Raw genomic sequence first — 25,587 nt, forward strand, 5'->3', positions numbered from 1 at the left:
TCAGACTGCTCCAACAAAATACCATAAATTGGGAGACTTAAACAACAAACATTTATTTCTTACAGTTCTGGGAGGCTAGGAAATCCCAAATCAGGAAGACAGTATAGACAGGTTTGATGAGGGCCTCCCTCTTGCAGGCTGCAGATAGCCAGCTTATCTTTTTCCCCTCACAAGGCAGAGGAGAGCTGGTTAACTCTGTTCTTATAAAAGCACTGATCTCACTCATGAGGGCTCTGCCTTCATTACCCAGTTATCTCTCAAAGGCCCCACCATCACACTGGGATTAGAGTTTCAACATAATGAATTTCCAGTGAGAAAGCATATTCAGTCCCTTTCATTCACTATCAGTTTTCTACAGATTAATTGTGGCAAAATAGCCCAAGGACACAAATAACCCAAAAGGTTGTGTTACTGATCTTTTTTGCCCATTTCAAAGTCTTTCACAATTTTTCTGACACTGGTGTTTATCCTTAGCTGAGTTGAGGAAGAGACCTTGCTCCTCATTGATTCATTTTTCTTTATCTGATTCTGGGTTACAGAGTATCAGATAAAGATCCTTGTTGCTTCAATAGGGAGACAAAGATTTAAGAACAAATGATGATGCTTAGCCTTTATCACTGTATCTGGTTTAAGCTTTCCCTCTGTCACAAGGAATAATCATGTTCAAAAAGAATGAAATGGGACATTTTTAAAAATAGGAATTTGTTTTGCAAGAAAAATAAAATATTTTCATTCATTTAGCAAATATGTAAGACTGTGCCTTTCAAACTCCATATTATAACCTTTAAGGCCCTGCAGCTCTGGCCTCTGGCCTGTCTATCCAACCTCAGCTTATGCCTCTTCCTTTCTCATTTACTAACTTGCATTGCGTTTCTGTTCTAGATACACTCTTTACTACTTTCAATGCTCTCATGTGTACTTCTCTCTCTCCGGAATTCTCTTCCCTCCATGCTTCATATGCCTGAATCCTTCTTATGCTTCAGGGCTTAGCTAATGTCCCACTGCCTCTTCTAGAATGTCCTTTCCTTATTCCCCATCCCATCTCATCCCATTATTTGCTATTGTAGCACCTGTTTATTTCCTTCATAGCATGTACCATAAATTTACATTATTTTATTTGTTGGTTTACCTATTTTTGGCTGTTTCCTTTGCCCCTAATAAAACTTAACAATATATCTGTGTTTCAAGAACTGTGTCTTTCTTGTTTACCATTAAATCTCTAGCATATATGGAATTCCTGATATATAACAGGCACTCAGAAATGTTTGTTGAATTAACAAATGAACGTGAAAGGTGTGTGTTATTCACTAGGGATTCATTGTTTATGTGTATATTGAAGACAGATCCTATTCTCACAAATTTTATAGGCCAATAAGGGATATGCATCAGTTATCAGGCAATTGCAGAACAACCTAAGTGCATGATGTCAGAAGGACATAGTGCTGTAGCTCAGGCAGCTAGGGCGCCAGCCACATACACTTAGGGTGGTGGGTTCAAACCCAGCCCAGGCCTGCCAAGCAACAATGACAACTGCAACCAAAAAATAGTTGGGCATTGTGGCAGGCACCTGTAGTTCCAGCTACTTTGGAGGCTGAGGCAAGAGAATTGCTTAAATCCAAGAGTTGTAGGTTGCTGTGAGCTGTGATATCCCGGCACTCTACCCAGGGTGACAGCTTGAGACTCTGTCTCACAAAAAAGAAAAAGAAAGAAAAGAAAAGTTTGTAGATTTCTCCTTCTGCTATGATGGAATAGCATATTTGAACAAATCCTCCCCAAAAATATCTATAAAAACTATAAGAAGGGGCAGCGCCTATGGCAAAGTGGGTAGGGCGCCAGCCCCATATACCGAGGGTGGCGGGTTCAACCCAGCCCCGACCAAACTGCAACAGAAAAATAGCTGGGCATTGTGGCAGGCACCTGTAGTCCCAGCTATTTGGGAGGCTAAGGCAAGAGAGTCGCCTAAGCCCAGGAGTTGGAGGTCACTGTGAGCTGTGACGCTACAGCACTCTCCCGAGGGTGATAAAGTAAGACTCTGTCTCAAAAAAAAGACTGTAAGAAATTTTGTAAAGAAAAGAAGACAGCCAAAGAAGAGTAAGGCACAGAAAAGTAAAACTAGAATTGCTCACTGTATTTTCCCTCAAAGCAGTTATACTAATCTCTCTAAGCCAAGAGTGAAGTAAGTGGAAAGGTGTAATGGTACAACAGGCCAGGAAGCCAAGGATAAAAAAGAGTAGCTAAGAAGCTAATAAAATAACCAGAATTTTCTTTAGCCTGGGGATTTCAACGTCTGCCATGGACAAAGAGCCCTCAAAAATATCTGAGGCTTTCAGCTCAAACCCTTGAAGGGCTATGCAGTAGGAATAAGGACAAACTGGAAGCAAACCAGCCTTCACAGGAACTCTGGAATCAATCATCAAATTACCTCAATCCCTGATTAAATCAAGATAATCTAAGTTTACCTCAATTATTAGAAGAAATTAATTTTTTTCTGGAGGAATATATCATCATTCACACCTTCAGTTTTTTTGTATGCAATGTTTAGGCTTAAATTTTAGAATTACCAGCTGGTGCCCATAGCTCAGTGGGTAGGGCGCCGGCCACCTACACCAAGGCTGGCTGTTTGAACCCACCCAGGCCAGCTAAAACAACAATACAACTGCAACAACAACAACCAAAAATAGCCAGGTGTGGTGCCTGGTGCCTATAGTCCCAGCTACTCGGGAGGCTGAGACAAGAGAATTGCTTAAGCCCAAGAGAGTTTGAGGTTGCTGAGAGCTGTGACGCCACAGAACTTGACCCAATCTACCCAAAGTGAGACTCTGTCCCCACCAAAAAAAAGTTTTTTTTAAATTACAAGACATACCAGAGATAGAACAAAATGACTAAAAATTAAAAGAAGAAAAAGATTGAAAACATAAACGTAAAAATCCTGATATTAATATTGTCTTACATGGACTTTAAACAGCTGTTACATGTTTAAGTAAAAGAAATGACAAACATGGTGAATTTCGTGGCTCAAAGGAGTAGGGTGCCGGCCCCAAATACCAAAGGTGGCGGGTTCAAACCCAGCCCTGGCCAAAAACTGCAAAAAAAAAAAACAAATGGTGAATTTCACTAGAAAACTGTATTCATAAGAATCAAACAAAAAATTGAGAAAGGGGATAGAAAACATGGAAGAGGGTGGCACCTGTGGCTCAGTGAGTAGGGCGCCTGTCCCATATACGGAGGGTAGCGGGTTCAAACCCAGCCACGGCCAAACTGCAACAAAAAAATAGCCGGGCATTGTGGCGGGCACCTGTAGTTCCAGCTACTCAGGAGGCTGAGGCAAGAGAATCTCCTAAGCCCAAGAGATGGAGGTTGCTGTGAGTCCCATGACATCATGGCACTCTACCAAGGGCGGTAAAGTGAGACTCTGTCTCTACAAAAAAAAAAAGAAAGAAAGAAAGAAAACATGGAAGAGAGAATAAACGGCTTAGAATGTTGTGAAAGGTCTAACATCTATGTAATTCAAATTTAAGAAGAGGGAGCAAGTGAACAGAAGCAATATTTAAGATACTGGCAGAGGCTTGGCGCCCATAGCACAGTGCTAGCCACATATACCAAAGCTGCCGGGTTCGAACCCAGCCCAGGCCTGCTAAACAACAAAGACAACTGCAAGAACAACAACAAAAAAGAAAAAATAGCGGGTCATTCGTCTCAGCTACTTGGGAGGCTGAGGCAAGAGAATCACTTAAGCCCAATAGTTGGAGGTTGCTGTGAGCTGTGGCACTACGGCACTCTTCCCAGGGCAACAGCTTGAGATTCTGTCTCAAAAAAAAAAGATACTGGCAGAGAGTTTTTCAAAACCAATAAAACACATCAAGCCAGAGAATGAAGGCATGGCACTAATCTCAAGCAAGATAAATACATATAAAAAAAAAACACACTTAGATAATCATAGCAAAATTAGTGAAAACCAAGGACAAAAGAAAATTTTAACAGAAGGATAAGTTGATGCTCCTCAAAGGACCAATCATAAAACAGAAATGATTGAAATGGAAATGATGGAGCCCCCAAAACAATGGACTGGCATTTGTAAGGTACAGGAAAAAATTACTACCAATATGGAACCGTATATCCATCAAAAATGAAGGTGAAATAAATACATTTTTCAGCCAAACCAAAACTGTGCAACCCTATACTAAAAGGAGTTTTTCAGGCAAGATTATGAAAACATGGAAATGCAGAAAGGATTAAAGACCCAAAAAGGGGTCAGTATGTCAGTTAATATAAATGAGTGTTGATTGTATAAAATATCTTGTGAGATTTAAAGTATATATAAGTACTACATATTAAAAACATATAAAGAGTATATGTTGTCTATGTAGTAAATATATGTTAATAGTTAAAATATAAACATATAAACGTGTCCATACAAATATATTTAAAATGCAAGTAAATATATAACACACAATAGCATAAAAAATAGAGAGGAATAAATGTTCTTTTTTTTTTGAGACAGAGTCTCACTCTGTCACCCCGGGTAGAGTGCCATGGCGTCATAGCTCACAGCAACCTCAAACTCTTTGGTTCAAGCCATCCTGTTGCCTTAGCCTCCCTGGTAGCTGGGACTACAGGCGCCTGCCACAAAACCCAGCTATTTTTAGAGACAAGGTCTCGCTCTTACTCAGACTGGTCTCAAACTCCTAAACTCAGTGATCCACCCACTTCAGCGTCCCAGAGTGCTGGGATTACAGGCATGAGCCACCACGCCTGGCCCAGAGTTAACATGTTTCAAAGTTATTGTGTTATCTGCAAAGTAATAAAAATATTGAATGATGATAAACTGTAATAAGTCAAGGATATATATTGTAATCTCTAAAATACCCACTAAGGCGGTACCCATAGCGCAGTGGGTAGGGCGCTGGCCACATACACCCAGGCTGGTGGGTTTGGACCCTGTCCAGGCTTGCTAAATAACAATGACAACTGCAACAACAACAAAAAATAAAACAGCCGGGTGTTGTGGTGGGCACCTGTAGTTCTAGCTACTTGGGAGGCTGTGGCAAGAGAATCGCTTAAGCTCAAGAGCTTGAGGTTTCTATAAGCTATGATGCCATGGCACTCTACCCATGGCAACAGCTTGATGCTCCGTCTCAAAAAATAATAATAATAAGATTAAAAATAAATAAAATAGCCACTAAAATAATAACATATAATAAGGATATTTAATAAGCTAATAGAAGGGAAAGAAAAATAAATAAAAAATATTTGGTGAATCCTAAAGAAGGCATGAGGAAGAAGAAAAAGAGAAAACAGAAGTGACAAATACAAAACAAATAGTCTGGTGATACTTTGAAATCCAAATACAGGAGCAATTGCATTAAAATTCTCCCATTAAAAGCTGTCATTCTAGATTTATTTATTATTTATTTTTTTTTTTTTTTGTAGAGACAGAGTCTCACTGTACCGCCCTCGGGTAGAGTGCCATGGCATCACACGGCTCACAGCAACCTCTAACTCTTGGGCTTACGCGATTCTCTTGCCTCAGCCTCCCAAGCAGCTGGGACTACAGGCGCCCACCACAACGCCCGGCTATTTTTTTGTTGTTGCAGTTTGGCCGGGGCTGGGTTGGAACACGCCACCCTCGGCATATGGGGCCGGCACCCTACTCACTGAGCCACAGGCGCCGCCCTCTAGATTTATTTTTATTTTTATTTCATGTATTTATTTATTTTTTGAGACAGAGTCTCAAGCTGTCATCCTGGGTAGAGTGCTGTGGCGTCACAGCTTACAGCAACCTCAAACATTGGGCTGAAGCTATTCTATTCTATTCTATTCGTTGTTGTTGTTGTTATTATTATTATTATTATTATTATTGTCATTATTGTTTTAGCTGGCCCGGGGTGCTGGGTTTGAACCCATTAGCCCCAGTGTATGTGGCCAGTGCCCTACCCACTGAGCTACAGGCGCCACCCTGGGTTTATTTTTAAAAACAGCCAATCATATGCTGCTTATAGGAGATAAAGCTTAAATATAAGGACACAGAATATTGAAATTAAAAGATTAGAAAAACATTATAACAAAACACAACTGGTGTAGCTTTATTGATATTAGAGAAAATTAAGGTTAAAAGGATTACCAGCTATTAGGAAGGACATTTTATCATTTTAAATGGGTAACTTAATCAGGAATATAGATAACAATTCTAAACTTATGACATCCTATGATAGTCTACATAGTAATAATAGAACCTCAAAATAAAATGAAAATTATTAGTAATCAATCTGTCACCCAATCTTGGGAGTTCAGAGAAAGCAAAGAATGTGACTGAGACTGGGATAAGGGTGGGGTGGAGAGGAGGTTAGTAAAATTGAGTGTTCAAGGCAGAAGGAAGGACATTTTCAAAGACTGGGGGCAAGATCACTTGAGAGACTATATAATGTTGACAGAGATTGAGAGAGAGTAATGTGGCTGTATAAGAGGGTTGATAGTTGAGAGCAATGATTGGTAAAAAGTGCTAGAAAACAGGAACCTAGATAAGATATTTAAAAGATGAGAGCTTTTTTTAAAAACCAGGAAGTCAGTGAAGTTTTTTATATAGTAACTTCATCAGATTTCTCAGTCTGTCTTACTACTGTGGAAGGAATGAATTGGAGAAGGGTGGGACTACTGGCAAGGAAACCTATGTCAGCAATCTAGGTGAGATGCTGTTGGCTGAGGCCATGGAGATAGAAGGAAACGTTTTTTAAGTATGTCAAAGCTTGTGAAATATTTAAAGTTTAGGGAGGTTTACTCTTAGATTAGTGAGTAAGATATTTAGTAAGAGACTTAGAGGTTATATGGATTACTTAAGAGAAATTTTAAGGACTGACATTTTTTTTCTTGTATCTTCAAAGCCAACTGCAGGACAGTGTTATAGTTCATTTCCAAAGATCAGTTTTTGTCAAATCATTATGGATTGGTCGTAGTCACAGTTTGGTTGTGTTTTTGTTAACAGAATGTAAAATAGAACAATTAAACTCTCTTGACTTTGTGTTTTAGAATTCCCTCCCTAATTTTTAGGTGACTTATTAAATCTAAATAATCTCTGGGCAAATGTCCAAGTCTCTCTTCAAGGAATGTACGTGCTTTATGTCCACTAAACATGATATAATAGTGTAGGACACATACACAAGTTCTTCACACACATTTATTAACATCCTTTCTCAGACATAAAATTCTGTCTTAAAAAAGAGGTAGTAATTCATCTAGTAATGAGTTGTTCTGTTTGTTATCTAACTTCTCCTACTAGAATGTACTTTCTTTGAGGGCAAGGACGTTGTCTTTTTTGCTCAAGGCTATCTCCCCCTACACCTAGATTGGTACTCATCATATACCAGGTACTCAGCAAATACATATTGATTGAATAAATGAATAAAGAATGAAGGAAATTTATGTTAAGCAAATCGACTTCACTAAAATAAGAAAAATGTTTCTTTTCATTTCAATCTTACAAATTCATTTAATTTTCATTTAAAATGATGAAAGTCTGATATTAAAATGTTTGAAAGTAAAGTGATTGTTTTTAATGTTTGCAGGACTATCTCAAGCAGGTGCTGGACATCGATCTTCATGCTCAAATCCATTTTGGCAGAGTTTTTATGAAACCAGGGTATGAAAATAATCTTATATGTGGGGTTGGTTTGGCTTGTTTAACTAATAAACTTCTAAGTGTCTTCTTTTTATATTTTCTGTTATGGATTCTCTAGTCTATAAAAGAAACATTATAGTATTAGAATCCTTTGCACAAGTACAGCTCCTATTTGAAATAGGAATTCATCTTCCTTATGATTTAGTCAGTTTATTATAAACAAAGCAACTTTCCAAACCTTTTTTCCTTTTTAATTCCCAAATCTAGTTCCTCCTTATTCTTTTTCTCTTTCTCCCCAAACTGCCTCTTTCTTTTTTTAAACATTTTAGTTTGAAAATTCTCAGATAAGCACAAAGGCTGGGAATACAATGAAACCCCACCCCACCCCTGCCGCCATGTACTCATCACTAAGCTTCAGTGACTATTGACATTTTTCTGTAATTGTTCTATTAGTCCTTCCCACTGTTCCTTTTTTTTTTTTTTTTTTTTTTTTTGAGATAAAGCCTCAAGCTATCACCCTGGGTAGAGAGCTGTGGTGTCACAGCTCACAGAAACCTCAAACTCCTAGGTTTAAGTGATTCTCTTGCCTCAGCCTCCCTAGTAGCCGGGACTACAAGCAACCGCCACAACCCTGTTTTGGTTTTTTTTTTTTTTGCTTTTTTTTTTTGGTTTTGGTTGTTGTAGTTTGGCAGGCCCAGGCCAGGTTCGAACCCGCCAGCTCTGATGTATGTGGCTGGCACCTTAGCCACTTGAGCTATAGGCGCCACCCCCCACTGTGCCTTTTTGGGGAGTGGGAGGGCTGGTTGTTTGAAAGTACATTCTAGACATCATGTCATTTTGTCATATATCTCAAATAATAATAACAACAGCAGCATTCTCTTACAGAATCACAGTGCTATTATTCATCTAACAAAATAAATACTAATTCTTTAATATCATCTAATACCCTGATCATATTCAAATTGCTCCCAAATGTCAAAAAAAGAATGCCTTTTTATAATTGTCTTGTTTGAATCAGGATTCAAGTAAGGTCCACCACTTACTGTATTTTGTTGTTAAGTCTCTATTAAATAAGAACATTTTCTCCCAATTCTTTTTTTTTTTTTTTGGTTAAGCCATTGACTTGTTAAAGAAACTAGATGACTCGTTTTGAGTGGATTTGGCTGATTGCTTCCTTGGGTAGTGTTCCTCCATCTTTGATGTATTCTGTAGATTAGAAGTTAGATCTAAAGGCTTAGATTCAGATTCTTTTCTTTTTTTTCCTTTTCAAGAAAGGGTTTCACAATGTTAGTTGCTGTCTCCTAAAAGGAAAAAAAAAATAACCACCTACCAAGATCTTATATATCTCCTGAAAACTAATAACCACCGCCCCGCCCCCACCCCCACCCCCAGGGAAGGGCTGACAGAGGCTCTGAAATCAGTTGTAAATCTTGAAAGAATGCCAAACATTGGTGTTGGTGAAACATGTATGGCCATTGTCCTTAAGCAATAGCCTGCCTGCTCAGACCTCTGCTACTCTATGAACTTAAACCTTTGATTCCCTGTTCAAAGACCTCACTATATGGGTGAGTGTTCCAGCATGCCACTATGCTATCAGGGACAACATTAATGATGCTTTAGTTCAGATTATACTCTGATGGATGCTCTTAGGAACTCCGAGAGAATGGAACAGAGGGCTTCCCAGATGTAAGTGAGCTATGGGGAGCATCAACAAATTTCAGAAAGCTTTTAAGTGTCAAGCCAGCCTCCCTAATATCTTTGATTTATTGGGTACCTTGTATAAATTCTGGAACAGAGATAAATCTTTGCCTCCACAATTTGGCCATTTCTAGCACAGAGGTAAGATCATCCCTAAAGCTTTCTTCATAATTTAATGAAATTTAAAATTCTTGGCACTTTAAATTGTACACAAACTATGGACACCCTGTATTTCTTTCTGTAGATGCCTGCTGAGTATGCCTTAATACGGCTGCTGCTGACTAGGCCCTTTTGTTACTGAAACTGTGAGATCTGGATCATTCTCATTAAGAATATGTGGCTCAAGGAGTAGGGTGCCTGTCCCATATGCCAGAGGTGGCAGGTTCATACCCAGCCCCGGCCAAAAAAAAAAAAGAATAATATTTGGTCATAAGCAAATATTACTAGGCTGTGAATATATAGGCTTTTTCCGCCCTGACCCCATGAGTACTATACTAATTTGGCTGGAATACAGAGGACATCCCAGACATAGCAATGTACTTCTTACTAACCTCAAAAGTTAAACTGGGGGGAAAAAGCAGAGCCAAGAAAGCTGACCTTACTTGCCCTTACCTCTAGGGGAGGATTAATTTGTTTAATATCTATTATTTAAAATATTCTCAGCACCTATGATGGTAATTTTTGCACTAGTTTTTTTTTTTTTTCAGGCTATTATTTACCACTTGCTACAACTTTAGGAGTTCATCAATTCCTAATGTTCAGTCTCCTCCCTTAAAGTCATAATACTGTCTGACCTCAATCTACAAATGCTTATACATTCTGATCTCCAGAGGAAAATTGAACAAGAGCTGTTGAGTTCCAAGGAAATGGCTTTCTAGAACTTAAACTACTTGATTGTCTAGCAGTAGGACTCATGATAACAATGCATGATAACAAAGTATTTTGTTGTAATAGAATATTTTTTGTGACTGTCTTTAGAGAAATCACATTACCTACTTGCCCAAGATGTGAAAGACTATTTATATTGGCCTTATAACTTAAATTAACTTTAAATACTTCAGAATGAAGAAGTATTATTAATTTCCTCCTGAATCTTATTATCTGTTAGTTTGTTATAATAACACAGAAATTTAAGTGGGCTTCCTTTAATTGACCAGAATCTTATGCTTGTCCAAAGTAAGAAGAACTTAAAAGTAGTTGTTACTTAATAGAACAAAAAATATATATAAAGCTCAAATACAATTTAGCTTTGCTCTATCCACATAGAAATGCATTCAGAATGCAATTAAGCTCTTTCATTTTAGAGAAAAAAATTATCAGAAAAGCATTTGGGGTATTAGCAATCAAACCTACCAATCACTATTTTTATGGGTCATCTACAGTGAACATAGCTGTTATCCAGAATATCTTTTTCATCACACAGTAATAATCATTGCCAAATAACCTATCTATAAATCAATATGACAGTCTAACCTCATTTTTCTAAAATAAAACAAAGAACCAGGAAATAAGGCTCAGTTAGTCAAAATAGATGTTACAATCCAAATATGAGCCATGAAGTTAGAACAACCTTGTTAAAATCTTTGTTCCCCCGTTTAGTAGCTGAGTGATTTTGGCCAATTGCTTAACCTCTGTGATTCTCAACTTCCTCATCTATAAAAATGGGATAATAATTATTATCTTGTAAGCTTATTATGAGACTTAAACAAAATAATGGATGTGATTCAGAGAGAGATGTTACTTTAAAAACAGTGAGTTCTAGTATCACTATTATTATTTTCATTCCAATAATGTAACTATTCCTACCACTGTGGTTCCCAAACCTAAAGCCAGCTTCAAGGGTTGAGACGATGGCAGTCTACAGGAAACCATAGGGGGAAAACTAGGTTGGGAGAAAGAACCAGAACAAGAACTATAAAAACACAGCAATGTGAGGTTACAGTTCACAGGTGAAAACAACCCATAGGACTCTTTTGTCACCTAATATCACTGTGTTATAGCAGAGTAGAGTACATAAATATTGATGGTTATAAATCATCAAAAAATGTCAGTGTCACCATGTCATTGCAAAAAGTAATGAGTGAGTGTTCTATTTTTGAAAGATCAACCTGCAAAAATAGTAAAAATAGAAATAATTCGAGTACTTAAAAGGAGGAGTTTTCATCTATATGGAAATATTAGCATCCCCTAAGGATTCTGCATCACTTAAGTTTCATTAATATAATGAGATATTTAGGTAAAATTCTATATAAGGGGTAATTAACAGAAAAGAAAAATCACTCTTCTCAACTGCCCGCTTCATCCATGTCATTTACCCCCTCTATACCTCCATGATAAGAATGCATGTCAGAATCTTGAAGAAGTACAATTTGAGAATATTTTTTAATTACTATTGTTTTAATTTTGTTCTGGTCAATGATATTTATTTATATATTTCAAAAAATGTGTCTTGATAGAAGGGAGGTTTTTGTATATTGCTGAGGATAGTTTTAAAAGGTTAAATACTCATCTTCCACAACAGGCAATTATCTGTTAGGCATCATTATCTCCAGGTAGTCTTCTGATTGTTAAGAATGATTCTTACAGATCTCTAGTCAAACTAGTATACATTATTAACTAAGGGATGGGGGAAACTCAGAAACTCCAGAATTTGGAGCAGCTTCTATGGCACTGGCAAGAAATTAAAAAAAAAAAAAAGATAAGAAAAGTAAGAAGCCTGGTTACTTGCAAACAGAAGATGCTAACAACAAATTTATTTAAATGCTCCTAAAATTCTTCAGAATATAAACATTTAAAGGCAAGTTAAGAGAAAAGCATTTTTATAATGATAAGTGATCTGTACGGATAGCCGCATAACAAGAAAACCGGAGTACTTAATTTACTCCTTATGTTACTTAATCAGTCCCTGACAGGTAACCTCTTCTTTTCCTCTAGTCTGCCAACAACATTTGCAACTTTGGATATTGATGGTGTAAGAAAAATAATATTTGCACTACCAGGTAAGAATAACTTTGATTTTTCTGGAAAAATAAGCAAAATTTCTTCATACTTCTCACATGACCAGTCCTCCTTCAGATCACTTGATTTGGAATTGGAAAAACCTGAGCTCAAGTCAGCTTTACTAACTGACAAATCATTTAACCTCCCTAAGGCTCTTTTCTCACCTATAAAATGGGACTAATACCTACTTCATAGGATTGGTGGGAAAATCAAATTAGGTAGTATATTTCAAAGCACATTTCAAACTCTTAAGATGATAATCAAATGTTAGCTGTCACTAGATCTTTCTGGGACACTGGCCTATTCCTTCTAGGAAATTGGTCAAAGCAGTCTAAACACCCCTCACAACTAGAAGTATTGTGCTCAAGGGGGCAATGGGCCTTGATTCACCCATGGAAACAGTAAGTGAAAAAATAGAAAGCTGCTTCTGGTCCTTGCCACATTTGAGCTGGTTGGAAAGAGATGGAACAAGAAAGGAGGGGCTGCGGATCTAGTGCTTCTCTGCCAAATCCCACTTGTCATGAGTCAACTCCTCCCTTGCTTTTCAAATTTAGTTTTTTATCAATTTGGGGCCATATATTTCAAGTCATTATGAATCTTGATAAATTTTAAAGGTTAGAACTTTTGAGTATCTACCTTTTTTAACTTTTTAAATCATCCTCTGGCTCAGCGCCCGTAGCACAGTGGTTACAACACCAGCCACATGCTGGTTTGAACCCAGCCCAGGCTAGCTAAAACAACTGCAACAAAAAATAGGCAGGTGTTGTGGTGGGCGCCTATAGTCCCAGCTACTTGAGAGGCTGAGGCAAGAGAATCGCTTAAGCCCAGGAGTTGAAGGTTGCTGTGAGCTGTGACACCATGGCACTCTACTGAGGATGACATAGTAAGACTCTGTCTCAAAAAAAAAAAAATTATCCTCTGGTAATTCTTTTTTTTTTTTTTTTTTGTAGAGCCAGAGTCTCACTTTATGGCCCTCGGTAGGGTGCCATGGCATCACACAGCTCACAGCAACCTCCAACTCCTGGGCTTAAGCAATTCTCCTGCCTCAGCCTCCCGAGTAGCTGGGACTACAGGCGCCCGCCACAACACCCGGCTATTTTTTTGTTGCAGTTCGGCCGGGGCCGGTTTTGAACCTGCCATCCTCAGTATATGGGGCTGGCGCCTTACTGACTGAGCCACAGGTGCCGCCCTCCTCTGGTAATTCTTATTCTCTGTTTTGTGGCACAGAATTCTTCAGAAAATAACCTATTGCTTTTGATTCAAAAATCTCATGGCTTTAGGATATTTATTTGCTTTTTACATTAAGTAAATGTCAAATGGAGATTAAAAAAAAAAGGCAGAAAGAAAACGAAAATATTTGGGCGGCGCCTGTGGCTCAGTTGGTAAGGCGTCGGCCCCATATACCGAGGGTGATGGGTTCAAACCCAGCCCCAGCCAAACTGCAACCAAAAAAAAGAAAGAAAATGAAAATATTTTAAGCTCCTGTCAATAAGCATGAAAAAAATGAGATTTCTATAATACTGAAAATTTTAAGAGAGGGGAAGTATAAGTAAAATACTTATACTCAAAATATGTCTATAAAATGAAACTACTTAGGACCTTTAATATTTCTTTTGAATACTCTGAAAGCCTAGCTTCATTTTGCGTAAAGGAGCCTCTTTGCTTTGTCTACAGAAGGCAGATCATCAGGGATAGTATAATAAAGGATGTTATTGGCCAGGCATTGTGCTCATGGCCTGTAATCCCAGCACTTGGGAGGCCGAGGCAGGTGGATTGCCTGACCTCACAAATTCAAGACCAGCCTGAGCAAGAGCAAGACCTCATCTCTAAAAAGTAGCCGGGTGCTATAGTGGGCACCTATAGTCCCAGCTACTTGGGAGGCTGAGGCAAGAGGATCGCTGGAACCCAAGAGTTTGAGGTTGCTATGAGCTAAGAGGCCATGGCACTCTACCGAGGGTGACCAAGTGAGACCTGTCTCTCAAAAAGAAAAAGAATGTTATTATTGGAGCCCACTTTAATATTACTAATCAAGGGTTATTGATTTGCCAAAGAAGTTACAAAATTAAAACCTATTTTCAACTTGCTCCTCTAATTTGAAACTTTCTCTGCTCAGCCTGAATGGACCAAAAGAGGGCAGCAATAGCTCAAACGTTCAGCTTGTAGAACCAGCAAAGTAGTTTTCAATTTCAAGAGTATTTCTGTCTACCTGAGGCCCCGACTTTTAAAGCCATCTCCAGTCTTGACAACTTTTAAATCAAAGTTTTGTATACTTACTTGCAACTTTTTTAACTTTTAAAAATTATTATAGTGACACACATGTTTGGTATAAAAAAATTACAAAATACAGGTAAGAATTAAAATATGGGGCGGCGCCTGTGGCTCAGAGGGTAGGGCGCCGGCCCCATATACCAAGGGTGGTGGGTTTGAACCCAGCCCCGGCCAAACTGCAACAACAACAAAAAAAAAAAATAGCCGAACGTTGTGGCAGGCACCTGTAATCCCAGCTACTTGGGAGGCTGAGGCAAGAGAATCACCTAAGCCTAAGAGCTGGAGGTTGCTGTGAGCTGTGATGCCACGGCACTCTACCCAGGGCAACAAAGTGAAACTCTATCTCAAAAAATAAAATAAAATAAAATATGTAATTGGCCAGGCAGGGTGGGAGGAGGGACATAATTCAGTCCATAACAATATTTATTTTCAAGTCTTTAAGACACATCTTAAATCATTTGGTTTTATTTTCTAATTTTAACGAAATATCTGGGTAGATAAGATTATAGATAGAGTCGGGCAGCACCTGTGACTGAATTGAGTAGGCGCCAGCCCCATATACCGAGGGTAGTGGGTTCAAACCTGGCCCCAACCAAACCGCAACAGAAAAATAGCCAGGCTCTGTGGTGGGCACCTGTAGTCCCAGCTGAAGGGACTACAGGAAGGCTGAGGCAAGAGAATCGGCTAAGCCCAAGACCTGGAGGTTGCTGTGAGCTGTGACACTATGGCATTCTACCAAGGGCAACAAAGTAAGACTCTATCTCTAAAAAAAAAAAAAAAAAGATTATAGATCGAGTTCCTTATGCTTATCTGTATTTTCTGGTACAAAGCTTGTATGATAATAGTAATTATCAAATGCTAAAAAAATAGCAAGTAGCTATATAAGCCCTTTAAACTGCTTAAAAGTATATAAAGATTAGTAATGGCTTTCAATACATGGTTCCCAAGAAAGCAAAAACAAATGATGTTGAACAGTTTCTGGGCATCAGAAGTCTCTGAGTTTGACTGTAAGACCCAGGGTTTACACCTTCTGTGGCATTTGGTTGACTGTCTCTCTATTCTGGCATCCTGTTGGATTCAGGGGATTGAGAAAAAGACTAGTGGTTGGTCACTTCTCTTGTGCTCTGTGATACCTGAAGATGGAAACAGATGACGACTGTTTAACGAACTTTTATGTGGCATACTATAAATATCGACTTGGTTGACTTTCAGGGAATCCTGTATCAGCTGTGGTCACCTGCAATCTCTTTGTTGTGCCTGCACTGAGAAAGATGCAGGGCATCTTGGATCCTCGGCCAACCATCATCAAAGCCAGGGTAATGTTTTCTAATGTCTAGAAACCAAAATTAAAACCTGACAACAGTTAAGGACATGATTTTCTAACTCCTGAAACAAACATCTAGATTATCATACTAGTTATTTTGGAGAATGTATTTATATTCTCCCCTTTGTGACAGAAAATAGAGAAAGGGGGGCAGTGCCTGTGGCTCAGTTGGTAGGGCGCTGGCCCCATATACGGAGGGTGGTGGGTTCAAACCAGGCCCTGGCCAAGCTGTAAAAAAAAAAAAGGAACAAATTCTCAGCGGCGCCTGTGGCTCAGTGAGTAGGGCACCGGCCCCATATACCAGAGCTGGAGGTTTCAAACCCAGCCCTGGCCAAAAAAAAAAGAAAGAAAATAGAGAAAGGGTCCCGTTTATTCCCCTCTTGTATGACTTCTAAGTGCCTCATTTTCTCCAGATAGAAGTCCACATAGGAGTCCAGAGAGCAAGGTTAAAATTTGAGTGGATATGTAAGGACAGAATAGTCAATAGAATGAAGCTAGCACCATCCTAACACTAGACCTACATGGAATGAGGGACAGGAATTCTTTTTACCATGCAGACTAACAGAGAACAGTATTAACATGCTGATTTTACTTGTGACCCCATGAATAGATTTTAAGCAATTCAGTCAAAGACTGTCAAAGACCAGAAAGAGCCCTGTTGATTCAGGAGTAAAGGGTAACCATATTGTTTAGAAAAGGACTATGAAAGCTGAGAAATTATACTTGAGTAAATGTCATTTGGAGGCTAGGTACCATGGCTCATGCCTGTAATCCCAGCATTTGGGAGGCTGAGGCCTAGAGTTCAGCATCAACCTGGGTAACATAGCAAGACCTTGTCTCTGAATAGGAAAGTTGGCCAAGCATGGCAGCATGCACATATATAGTCCTGACTACTTGGGATGCTGAAGCCCAGGAGTTTGAGGTTGCAGCAAGCTATAAAGACACCATTGCACTCTGGCCTCAACAAAAGATTGAGACATTGTCTCAAAAAAAAAAAAAAAAAAAAGTCACTTAGAAATTAAATTTTTTTTGGCTAGGCACCTGTAGCTCAAGCAGCTAAGGTGCCAGCCACATACACCAGAGCTGGCAGGTTCAAATCCAGTCCGGGCCTGCCAAACAACAATGGCAACTACAACCAAAAAATAGCCAGACGCTCTGGTGGGCACTTGTAGTCCTAGCTACTTGGAAGGCTGAAGCAAGAGAGTCGCTTAAGCCCAGGAGTTGGAGATTGCTATGATCTGTGATGCCACCGCACTTTACCCAGTGCAACAGCTTGAGGCTCTGTCTCAAAAAAAAAAAAAGAAAGAAAGAAAGAAAGAAATTAAATTTTTTTATCCACCAACATTAACTTTAGTTTGACTTACAAAACAAATTATATTACACACTTTCTCTGTTACTAATGAATAATGTTCATGGCAATATACTTATAAACCGCAGTACCAAACCATTACTTTTCAAGTATCCAGAAATAAATTTAGCTACAACAGGATGCTATGATTAGCTGACAGGAAGAGCAAAAAACACAGAAGAAGAAATAACAAAATATTACTCAGAGAATACATAGGAGAAAAACATTAAGAAAAGCTAGGCGTTAGCTATTCTTAACGTTGTCTTTCTGAATACTGAGCCTTTGTGGACTAGTACATGAAGAGACCTCTTCTTTTTAAATTTCATTAAAAATATAACTTGATTTTTTTCAATAATCATGGTGTTAGTCATTTAAAATGGAAAAAGACCATCAAAAGACCAAAAAAAATCAATGAACAAAAAGTATTTTAATTAAGTCAAAAGTTCAAATTCAGCCATGTATAGTAGCTCATACCTGTAATCCTCCCATTTTGGGAGGCCAAGATGGGAAGATCACTTGAGGCCAGGAGTTTGAGACCAGCCTGAGCAATATAGTGCTACCCCATCTATTAAAAAAAATTTTGTTTTAGAAGTGCAGGTGTGGTGATGCATACCTGTAGTCCTAGCTACTCAGTCCTAGCTGAGGCAGGAGGATTGCTTGACCCCATGAGTTTGAGGCTGCTGCAGTGAGGTATGACCATGTTGTGGTGCTTGAACCTGGGCAACACAGTCAGACCATATATCTAAAAAGAAATAAATAATTTTTAAAAATAAAGTCAGAAAGCTTGGCTTTAGACAGTCAAACCAGTAATATTGAATTTACTTGTTCTTTTCATTATTAGATAAAGAAACAAAAAAAATTCACATATTTCTGAGAAAGAAAGATGCTTCTCTTTGACTTTGCAAAGCTCTTGTGAATCCTTTCATTTATTTCTCACTTTAACATCTACCATCTGTTCTTTAAAACTGACATTGTGGCTGCCATCCATCCTGACGACAGTGATGAGATGGTGCTCTGTAATCAAACTGATACTTGATGTGTTGCTCATGATGCTGTCCATTCCTTGTCAGTTCAGAAAGTGAAAACCAGCCTAAAACTCAGGCAGATGCCTTTCTCCAATAGCAGCGTCACTGGGACTCCCAGAATGAGTCATCATCATGCTTGGCTATTTGTCTCTTTTGTGTTTAGTTTCCCAGATCACTCTCAAACCTTCACTGACATAACTGCCACTTTAAAAGCATAAGCCTATTCACTTCCTTGAAACACAGCAAATCTTATCTCTACTTCCTAAACATTCAAGATGCAGCTTACACACTCCACTTATTACTATTCAAAATAAATACCACCATGTTGCCTTTTCCAGTTCTCTGACGTCATCATTCTGCATTATTTGAAAAAGGTCAGCACATCTTCAGTTGCCCCAAAGCAAAACTCTAATCTTCCCCCACCTCTCTGATTGTGGTCTTAAGACACCCATTCCAGTGAGAGTCCCATCCCTTACCCAGAAGACTAATCACATTTCAACAGTGACTATTCCTCAAAACCCAAGGAGGAGGTTCAGAGAGCTTCCTGAGAACTGAACTTGTGGAGGTTCCTGGAGCCCAGGGAGAGCAGGGGAAGTTCCACTCTCCTTCCCCCAAACCTCTCCTCTTCATGTGTATCCCTTGTGATAGCCTTTATAATATGCCAGTAAACACACAAACAATTTTTTTTAAATAAAAAGGTCAGCACAGAAAATGTTACCTTTGTTATATAAGGAAGTATGGAGAATCCTCAAAGAACTCAAATTAGACCTCCTATTCAATCCTTCAATCCCATTACTAGGCATCTACCCAGAAGAAAAAAAAGATTATTTTATCATAAGGACATTTGCACTAGACTGTTTATTGCAGCTTAATTTACAATCACCAAAATGTGGAAAGAACCTAAATGCCCACCAACTCAGGAATGGATTAACAAACTGGTATATGTATACTATGAAATGCTATTCAGCCACTAAAAAAGGTGGAGACTTTACATCTTTTGTATTAACCTGGGTTGAATTGGAACATATTCTTCTTAGTCAAGTATCACAAGAATGGAGAAGCAAGAATCCAATGTACTCAATTCTAATATGAAGGCAGCAGATGATCCAATACAAGGTGAGGGTTGGGGAGTGAAGGAGCAGGGAGAGGGGAGGAGGGAAGAGGATGGTGGGGTCACAGTGTATGGCACAGCTCTGGGAGGTGGGACACAATTACAAGAAGGACTTTACCTGGCAAATGCAATCAGTGTAACCTAATTCTTTGTACCATCAATGAATCCCAAACAATAAAAAAAGAAAAGAAAATATTATCCTTTTATATCAGAGGATCAGTTTAAAATAAACATGTGCCTTATTTTCCTTAGTTGCTTATGATTGAAGTTGAAATACTTTTGATTTTTGGTATATAATCAGAAGTACAATCCTAGCAGTTCATCAAAAGAATTATTGACCCAGGATTTCCACATAAGGATGTCCGATTATCGTGTGTTCCCTTAATATCCCATCAAAATGCTCTTTACTGCTCTTGTTTTCAACTTTTTTCTCTAGAAACAAAGCTGAAGTAACTCCAATTAGTGTTAATAGCTTACCTCTTGCAGTGATTAAAGATGAAGGGGAAAGTATGTTTTAGAAGACAGCCAACCTAGTGCTCATCTTCCTCACAAAGAAGCCAGAACAGCGAATTAACAACCACGTTTTAATGAAAATAGCTGAGGGTAAGCAATGGAATGTATCAGAAACCCTGGTGACCACAGAAACTCAGAATGGCCACATGAAACAAAAGGAAATGCCAGTCCTCCCCATCCTGTCCTCCAATCAGGATCAGCTGGAAACCAAGAGGAACTTCTCCCTACAGCAAGGAAGTAAGCAAGAAGATCCTAGCAACCCCTGTCTATACCTTAGACACCTACAGACCTCACCAGTGGGGTCTCTGCAGTTCTCAGAAGCACAAAGCCCAGCTGAGGAAACTTGCCTGACGTCCACTGTCTGTGCTCCCCACAGAGAAGGAATCTACCTTGTGCCCCAACCCTTGTGCCCTGGACAACTAATGCACTACAGCCTATTGGAATTGGAACTACAGCGAGAGTATATCTCGCTCTGAGGGCAGGTAGTCCCAGTATCCATTCATCCCTGAAGCTAAGCTGCTGCCAGACCACCAACCCTGCCTGCTGGTCTAATATCCCCAAGCTGAGATGCAAGCAATTGTTACACCCTTGCGAGAGAGGGCAAGCAGAAATGGAACTGTTCTACTACCCCTCACCCTTCCTCCAAGGGCCGGAGCTGAAGCAGTGCCCTGGATCCTGTACACTAGGATGTGCCTGAGCCACCCAGAACAGTCATGCCCCAAGTGTGAGCTGAAGCAAAATATTGCCCCCTAGGAAAGTGGTGCCTTGGCTGAGGTGAGTAGTTGGCCATCCCAGGCCAAGCTGACATAGTACCCACATCTCAGAGAAAATGGCAGTGGACACCCTGCCCTACAGTCCAGGCAACTCTAGTACCTTGCTTCCCTGGAACTGGACTAGCCTCCTACAGTCTGAGCAGCTAAGAAACACTTCTTCCTGGGGAATGAGTCCTCACTGTGCTATTGACTGCCTGCCTCTAGGACACAAACAGCGGCTGGTTTCTGTAATTGTGAGGCACTTGATGTTGCTGCACCTGGCCTCACAGTGTCTGTGATGCTGCTAAGCCCCTCCACCCAGGAGACTAGAGTCACTACTGCAAGGCCTCATCCTCTGGGATCTGAGCTGCCACTGAGCCCTACTGGCTCAGGTTCCCAAACTGCAGCTGTACCCTACTACCTGCACCCAAACCTCCAGAGAATCCCCATGTTCTCCAGAGTCAGGCCAGTGCTGTGCCCTGTCCCCAGCGGTAGAATCACAACTACAAGTCAGCCACCTGGACCCAAGCTGCTAGGGAGTGTCTCAGAGGCAGAGACCATGGTTCTGAGCAGCCTACATTCATCCTTCTCTCCAAGACTCAGGTGCCAAATTAGATTGACAAGACCTGAAGCCTTGGACCCTAGCCCTACAGCTGCTCTAATCATCTGTACCAGGAAGAGATGTATCTACTTATAGATAGACCTGACACCAAGAGAGATCTCCTTGACTAACGCTCTCCTTTGAGGAATACAAAAATAGGGGAACCCCAAAGCCCTTGACACCTAGATGTTAACAACCTACGCCACTGACACCACCAGAAATTTCTACAGCCTAGGCCGCAGTTATAGTTGACATTGAAGGCAGCTAAAGAAGCTGCATAAAGACTGTGTCACTGTGCCTATCCAGAAACAGAGTCACCACATCCTTCCCAACTGGCAAATTATGCCGGTGAAAGTCTTACTCTACAACAGCCACCCTAAAAAGCTCAGAAGAGGCAGTACCACCAAGTGCACAGATCATCAATGCAGAGACACAAGGAACATGAAAAAGCAAGGAAATAAGATACCATAAAAGGAATCTATGAATTGCCTGAACTCAGTGAATTGCCAGAAAAGGAATTCAAAACAGTGATCTTAAGAAAACAATGAGATACCAAAAAGTACAAATAGAAAATTCAGCAAAATCAGGAAAACAATTTCTGATATGAATGAGAAATTGAACAAAGATTAATTATTTAGGGAGTCACCTGTGGCTCAAAGGAGTAGGGCACCAGCCCCATATGCTGGAGGTGGTGGGTTCAAACCCATCCCCGACCAAAAACTTCAAAAAAAAAAATAAAAATAAAAGCCAAATACATATACTGCAGCTGAAGAATTCAATGAGTAAAATAAAAAATACAAGGCAGAGCTTCAATAGCAGACTTGATAAGCAGAAGAATCTCTGAACTTGAAGATAGGTGATTAAAAATTGGAAAAAAATGAGAATGTAAAAAAATGAAGAAAGACTACAAGATTTATGGAACACTGTTAAGGAAATAAATATTCATATTATTAGAGTTCCAGAAGAAGGAAAAGGTGTAGGAACCCCATTTAATGAAATAAAAACTCCCCAAGTCTTGGCAGAGATGTGGACATTCAAAGCCAGGAAGCTCAAAGATCCTCAAATCAATTTAACCCAAAGAGTACTTCCCAAGGAATATTATACTCAAATTTTCAAAAGTCAAAGACAAAGAGATTTTTAAAACAGCAAGAGAAAACATCAAGTCACAGATAAGGGAATCCTCACTACACTAATATCAGATTTCTCCATAGAAACATTATATGCCAATAAATAAATAGTAACTAAATAATAGATATTTAAAGTGGCAGTACTAGCTCAGTGCCTATAGCTCAAGCAGCTAAGGCGTCAGCCACATATACTCTAGCTGGCAGGTTCCAGTCCAGCCCAGGCCTGCCAAACAACAATGACAACTACAACCAAAAAATAGCCGGGTGCTGTGGCAGGCGCCTGTAGTCCCAGCTACTTGGGAGGCTGAGGCAAGAGAATCACTTAAGCCCAGGAGTTGGATATTGCTGTGAGCTGTGACGCCACGGCACTCTACCCAGGGTGACAGCTTGAGACTGTGTCTCAAATAAATAAATAAATAAAATGGCAGCACTGTCCAGGACTTATAAGAAATGCAAATTGGTTTAACTTAAGAACTAAGAAATAAACCATGTCACAGAATCTTTGGAAACATGATCTGAAACTGACCCATACAAACTTGTAGAAGGATTTTTAAGTTATGTTAAGTAAGTTTTAAACAGATGATTTACAGGGTAAATATGCTCAAGGCTGTCTCTGGCATACTAATGAAAACAGTGCCTCATAATTTTTATAGTACTAATCAAAAAGTTAGTGTAATAAAACTCTTAGGAGCACTCTTTGGAAGCTTCGGCAGACCTCAGCAGTGGCCAGGCTTCTACCACCACCCAGAGGCTCAAATGTGTCATCCTAGGCCTCCGCACTAAATAGAATACGCTTTGGTCATCTGATTCTCTCCTCCCTATACTATGCAACTCTTAGTTCCAGGCTGTTCCTGTGAATCGTCTGGTGCATTCACCTCCTCCTCATTGTGATCAAACCTTCCAGAGACCATTTTATATTTAGAGCACTTTTAGGTTCTCAGCAAAATTGAGCAAAAAGAACAGAGTTCCCACATACCCCTACACCCAACACAGCCTCCCCTCTACTAACATCCTATACTGGGATTTGTACATGTGTTACAAATAATGAACACATCTTAGCACTCCAAGTCATAGTTTACATTAGAATTCACCTGTCATTAGTGTACAGCCTATGGATTTTGACAAATGTATAATGACATTTATCCACCATTGTAATATCAGACAGAATAGTTTCACTGCCTAAAAATCCTCTGTGATTCTCCTGTTTATCTCTCCCTCCCTCCTAACTTCTGTCAACCACTGATCATTTTACCGTCTCCTAGTGTTGCTGTTTTCAGCACGTCTCGTAGTAAGAATCGTGTGTAGCTTTCTCACGCTGACTTCTTTCACTGTAATATGCATTTCAGTTGCCTCATGTCTTTTCATGGCTTGAGAGTTCATTTCTTTTTACTACTGAATAATATTTCATTGTCTGGATATCTACAGTTTATTCACGCATCTAGTAAAGGATATCTTGGTTGCTTCCAAGCTTTGACAATCATGAATAAAGCTGTGCTAAACATTATCTGTAGGTTTTTCTGTGGAGGTAAGTTTTCCCTTCATTTGGGTCAATGCTGGATCATACGGTGAGAGAGTGAAACTGCCAGTCCTCCGAAGTGGCTGTACTACTTTGCATGGCCATGAGCAGTGAATGACAGTTCCTCTTGCTATATCCTTGTCAGCATTTGGTGTCATGAGTGTTTTAGATTTTGGCCATTCTAATCAGTGTATAGCAGTATCTTGTTTCAATTTGCAGTTCCCTAATGATACGTAATGGTGAACATCTTTCTTCCTTTCCTTCCTTCCTTTCTTTCTCTTTCCTTTCTTGTTTTTTTATTTGTTTGTTTGTTTAGTTGGAGGGGTTGGGGGGGATTTTTGTTTGTTTTGAGACAAAGCCTCACTCTGTTGCCCAGGCTACGGTATAGTAACATCATCATACCTTATTGCAACCTCAAACTCCTAGATTCAACTGATTCTGTCTCAGCTTCCTGAGTAGCCAGAACTAGAAGCGTGTGCCACCAGGCCTGGGTACTTCTTCTAATTTTTGTAGAGACAAAGTATTGCGCTTGCTCAGGCTGGTCTCAAAACTCCTAGCCTCAAGCATTCCTCCTGCTTCAGCCTCCCAGAGTGCTAGTATATCTTCTTTGGTGAGATGTCTATTCAAGACTTTTGCCTTTTTTTTTTTTTTTTTGAGACAGAGTCTCACTCTGTTTGCCCTGGGTAGAGTTCCATGGCATCATTATAGCTCACAGCAACCCCAGTCTCTTGGGCTCAAGAGATCCTCCTGCCTCAGCCTCCCAAGTAGCTGGGACTACAGGTACTCACCACAACACCCAGCTAGTTTTTCCATTTTTAGTAGAGACAGGGTCTCACTCTTCCTTTGGCTGGTGTCAAGTTCCTGGGCTCAAGCAGTCCACCCACCTCAGCCTCCAGAGTGCTAGGATTACAGGCACAAGCCACCTCATCTGACCCTTTTGCCCATTTTTTAAATTAGATTGTTCATTTTCTTATTATTGAATTTTAAGAGTTTGTTGTATATTTTGGATATCTAAAGTCCCTTATCAGGTTTATCTCATGCAAATATTTCCTCTTGGTCTTTGGCATACCTTCTTATTCTCTTCACTTTTTTTTTCTTTACTAATTCTCCACTCCCTTAGACATTAAGATATATGAGAACTGTTCTGAAAGTATCCAGGCATGAAAGTCTCCATTTTTCATATTATATGGCTGGATAATTTTCAGAGAACTCTCACAGAACATAACAAATTATACAGTTTTATCTCTTGAGTGACTACTCCGTACCAGGCAAATATTCAAAGCAAACAGGAAACATTTCTGGTCCATAGCCTACTACCTAATTTTGAATGAATAAAAGGAATAATCAGAAGTGAAACATCAACCATTTGCAACATTTTATTCACCCAAAAGTATATGTTTATACATAGTGCTTATACTTTTTTTTTTTTTTTTGAGGCAGAGCCTCAAGCTGTCACCCTGGGTACAATGCTGTGGCATCACAACTCACAGCAACCTCCAACTCCTGGGCTCAAGCGATTCTCCTGGCTATTTTTTGGTTGCAGCAGCCGTTGTTTGGCAGGGCCGGGTTGGATTCAAACCCACCAGCTCTGGTGTATGTGGCTGGTGCCTTAGCCGCTTGAGCCACAGGCGCCAAGCCTGCGTCATACTTTTTAAGTATTGAAGCTCATACAAAACAGGACTTTCTTTACAA

The 25,587-nt window shown here is 39.6% G+C and overlaps 1 protein-coding gene across 11 annotated transcripts in view; it reads left to right on the forward strand.

Moving 5' to 3' along the window:
* Window positions 1–25,587, forward strand: part of GPHN (gephyrin) — a 708,676-nt gene that overhangs the window by 679,029 nt on the left and 4,060 nt on the right. For all 11 annotated transcript variants that reach the window (XM_053602269.1, XM_053602258.1, XM_053602260.1 and 8 more), the window contains 3 exons: window positions 7,560–7,633; window positions 12,245–12,309; window positions 15,791–15,894. In XM_053602269.1, the coding sequence (XP_053458244.1) occupies window positions 7,560–7,633; window positions 12,245–12,309; window positions 15,791–15,894 (243 nt within the window). The remainder of the gene's footprint in view (window positions 1–7,559; window positions 7,634–12,244; window positions 12,310–15,790; window positions 15,895–25,587) is intronic.

The sequence above is a fragment of the Nycticebus coucang genome, chromosome 9, assembly GCF_027406575.1.
Source record: "Nycticebus coucang isolate mNycCou1 chromosome 9, mNycCou1.pri, whole genome shotgun sequence".
Taxonomy (NCBI): Eukaryota; Metazoa; Chordata; class Mammalia; order Primates; family Lorisidae; genus Nycticebus; species Nycticebus coucang.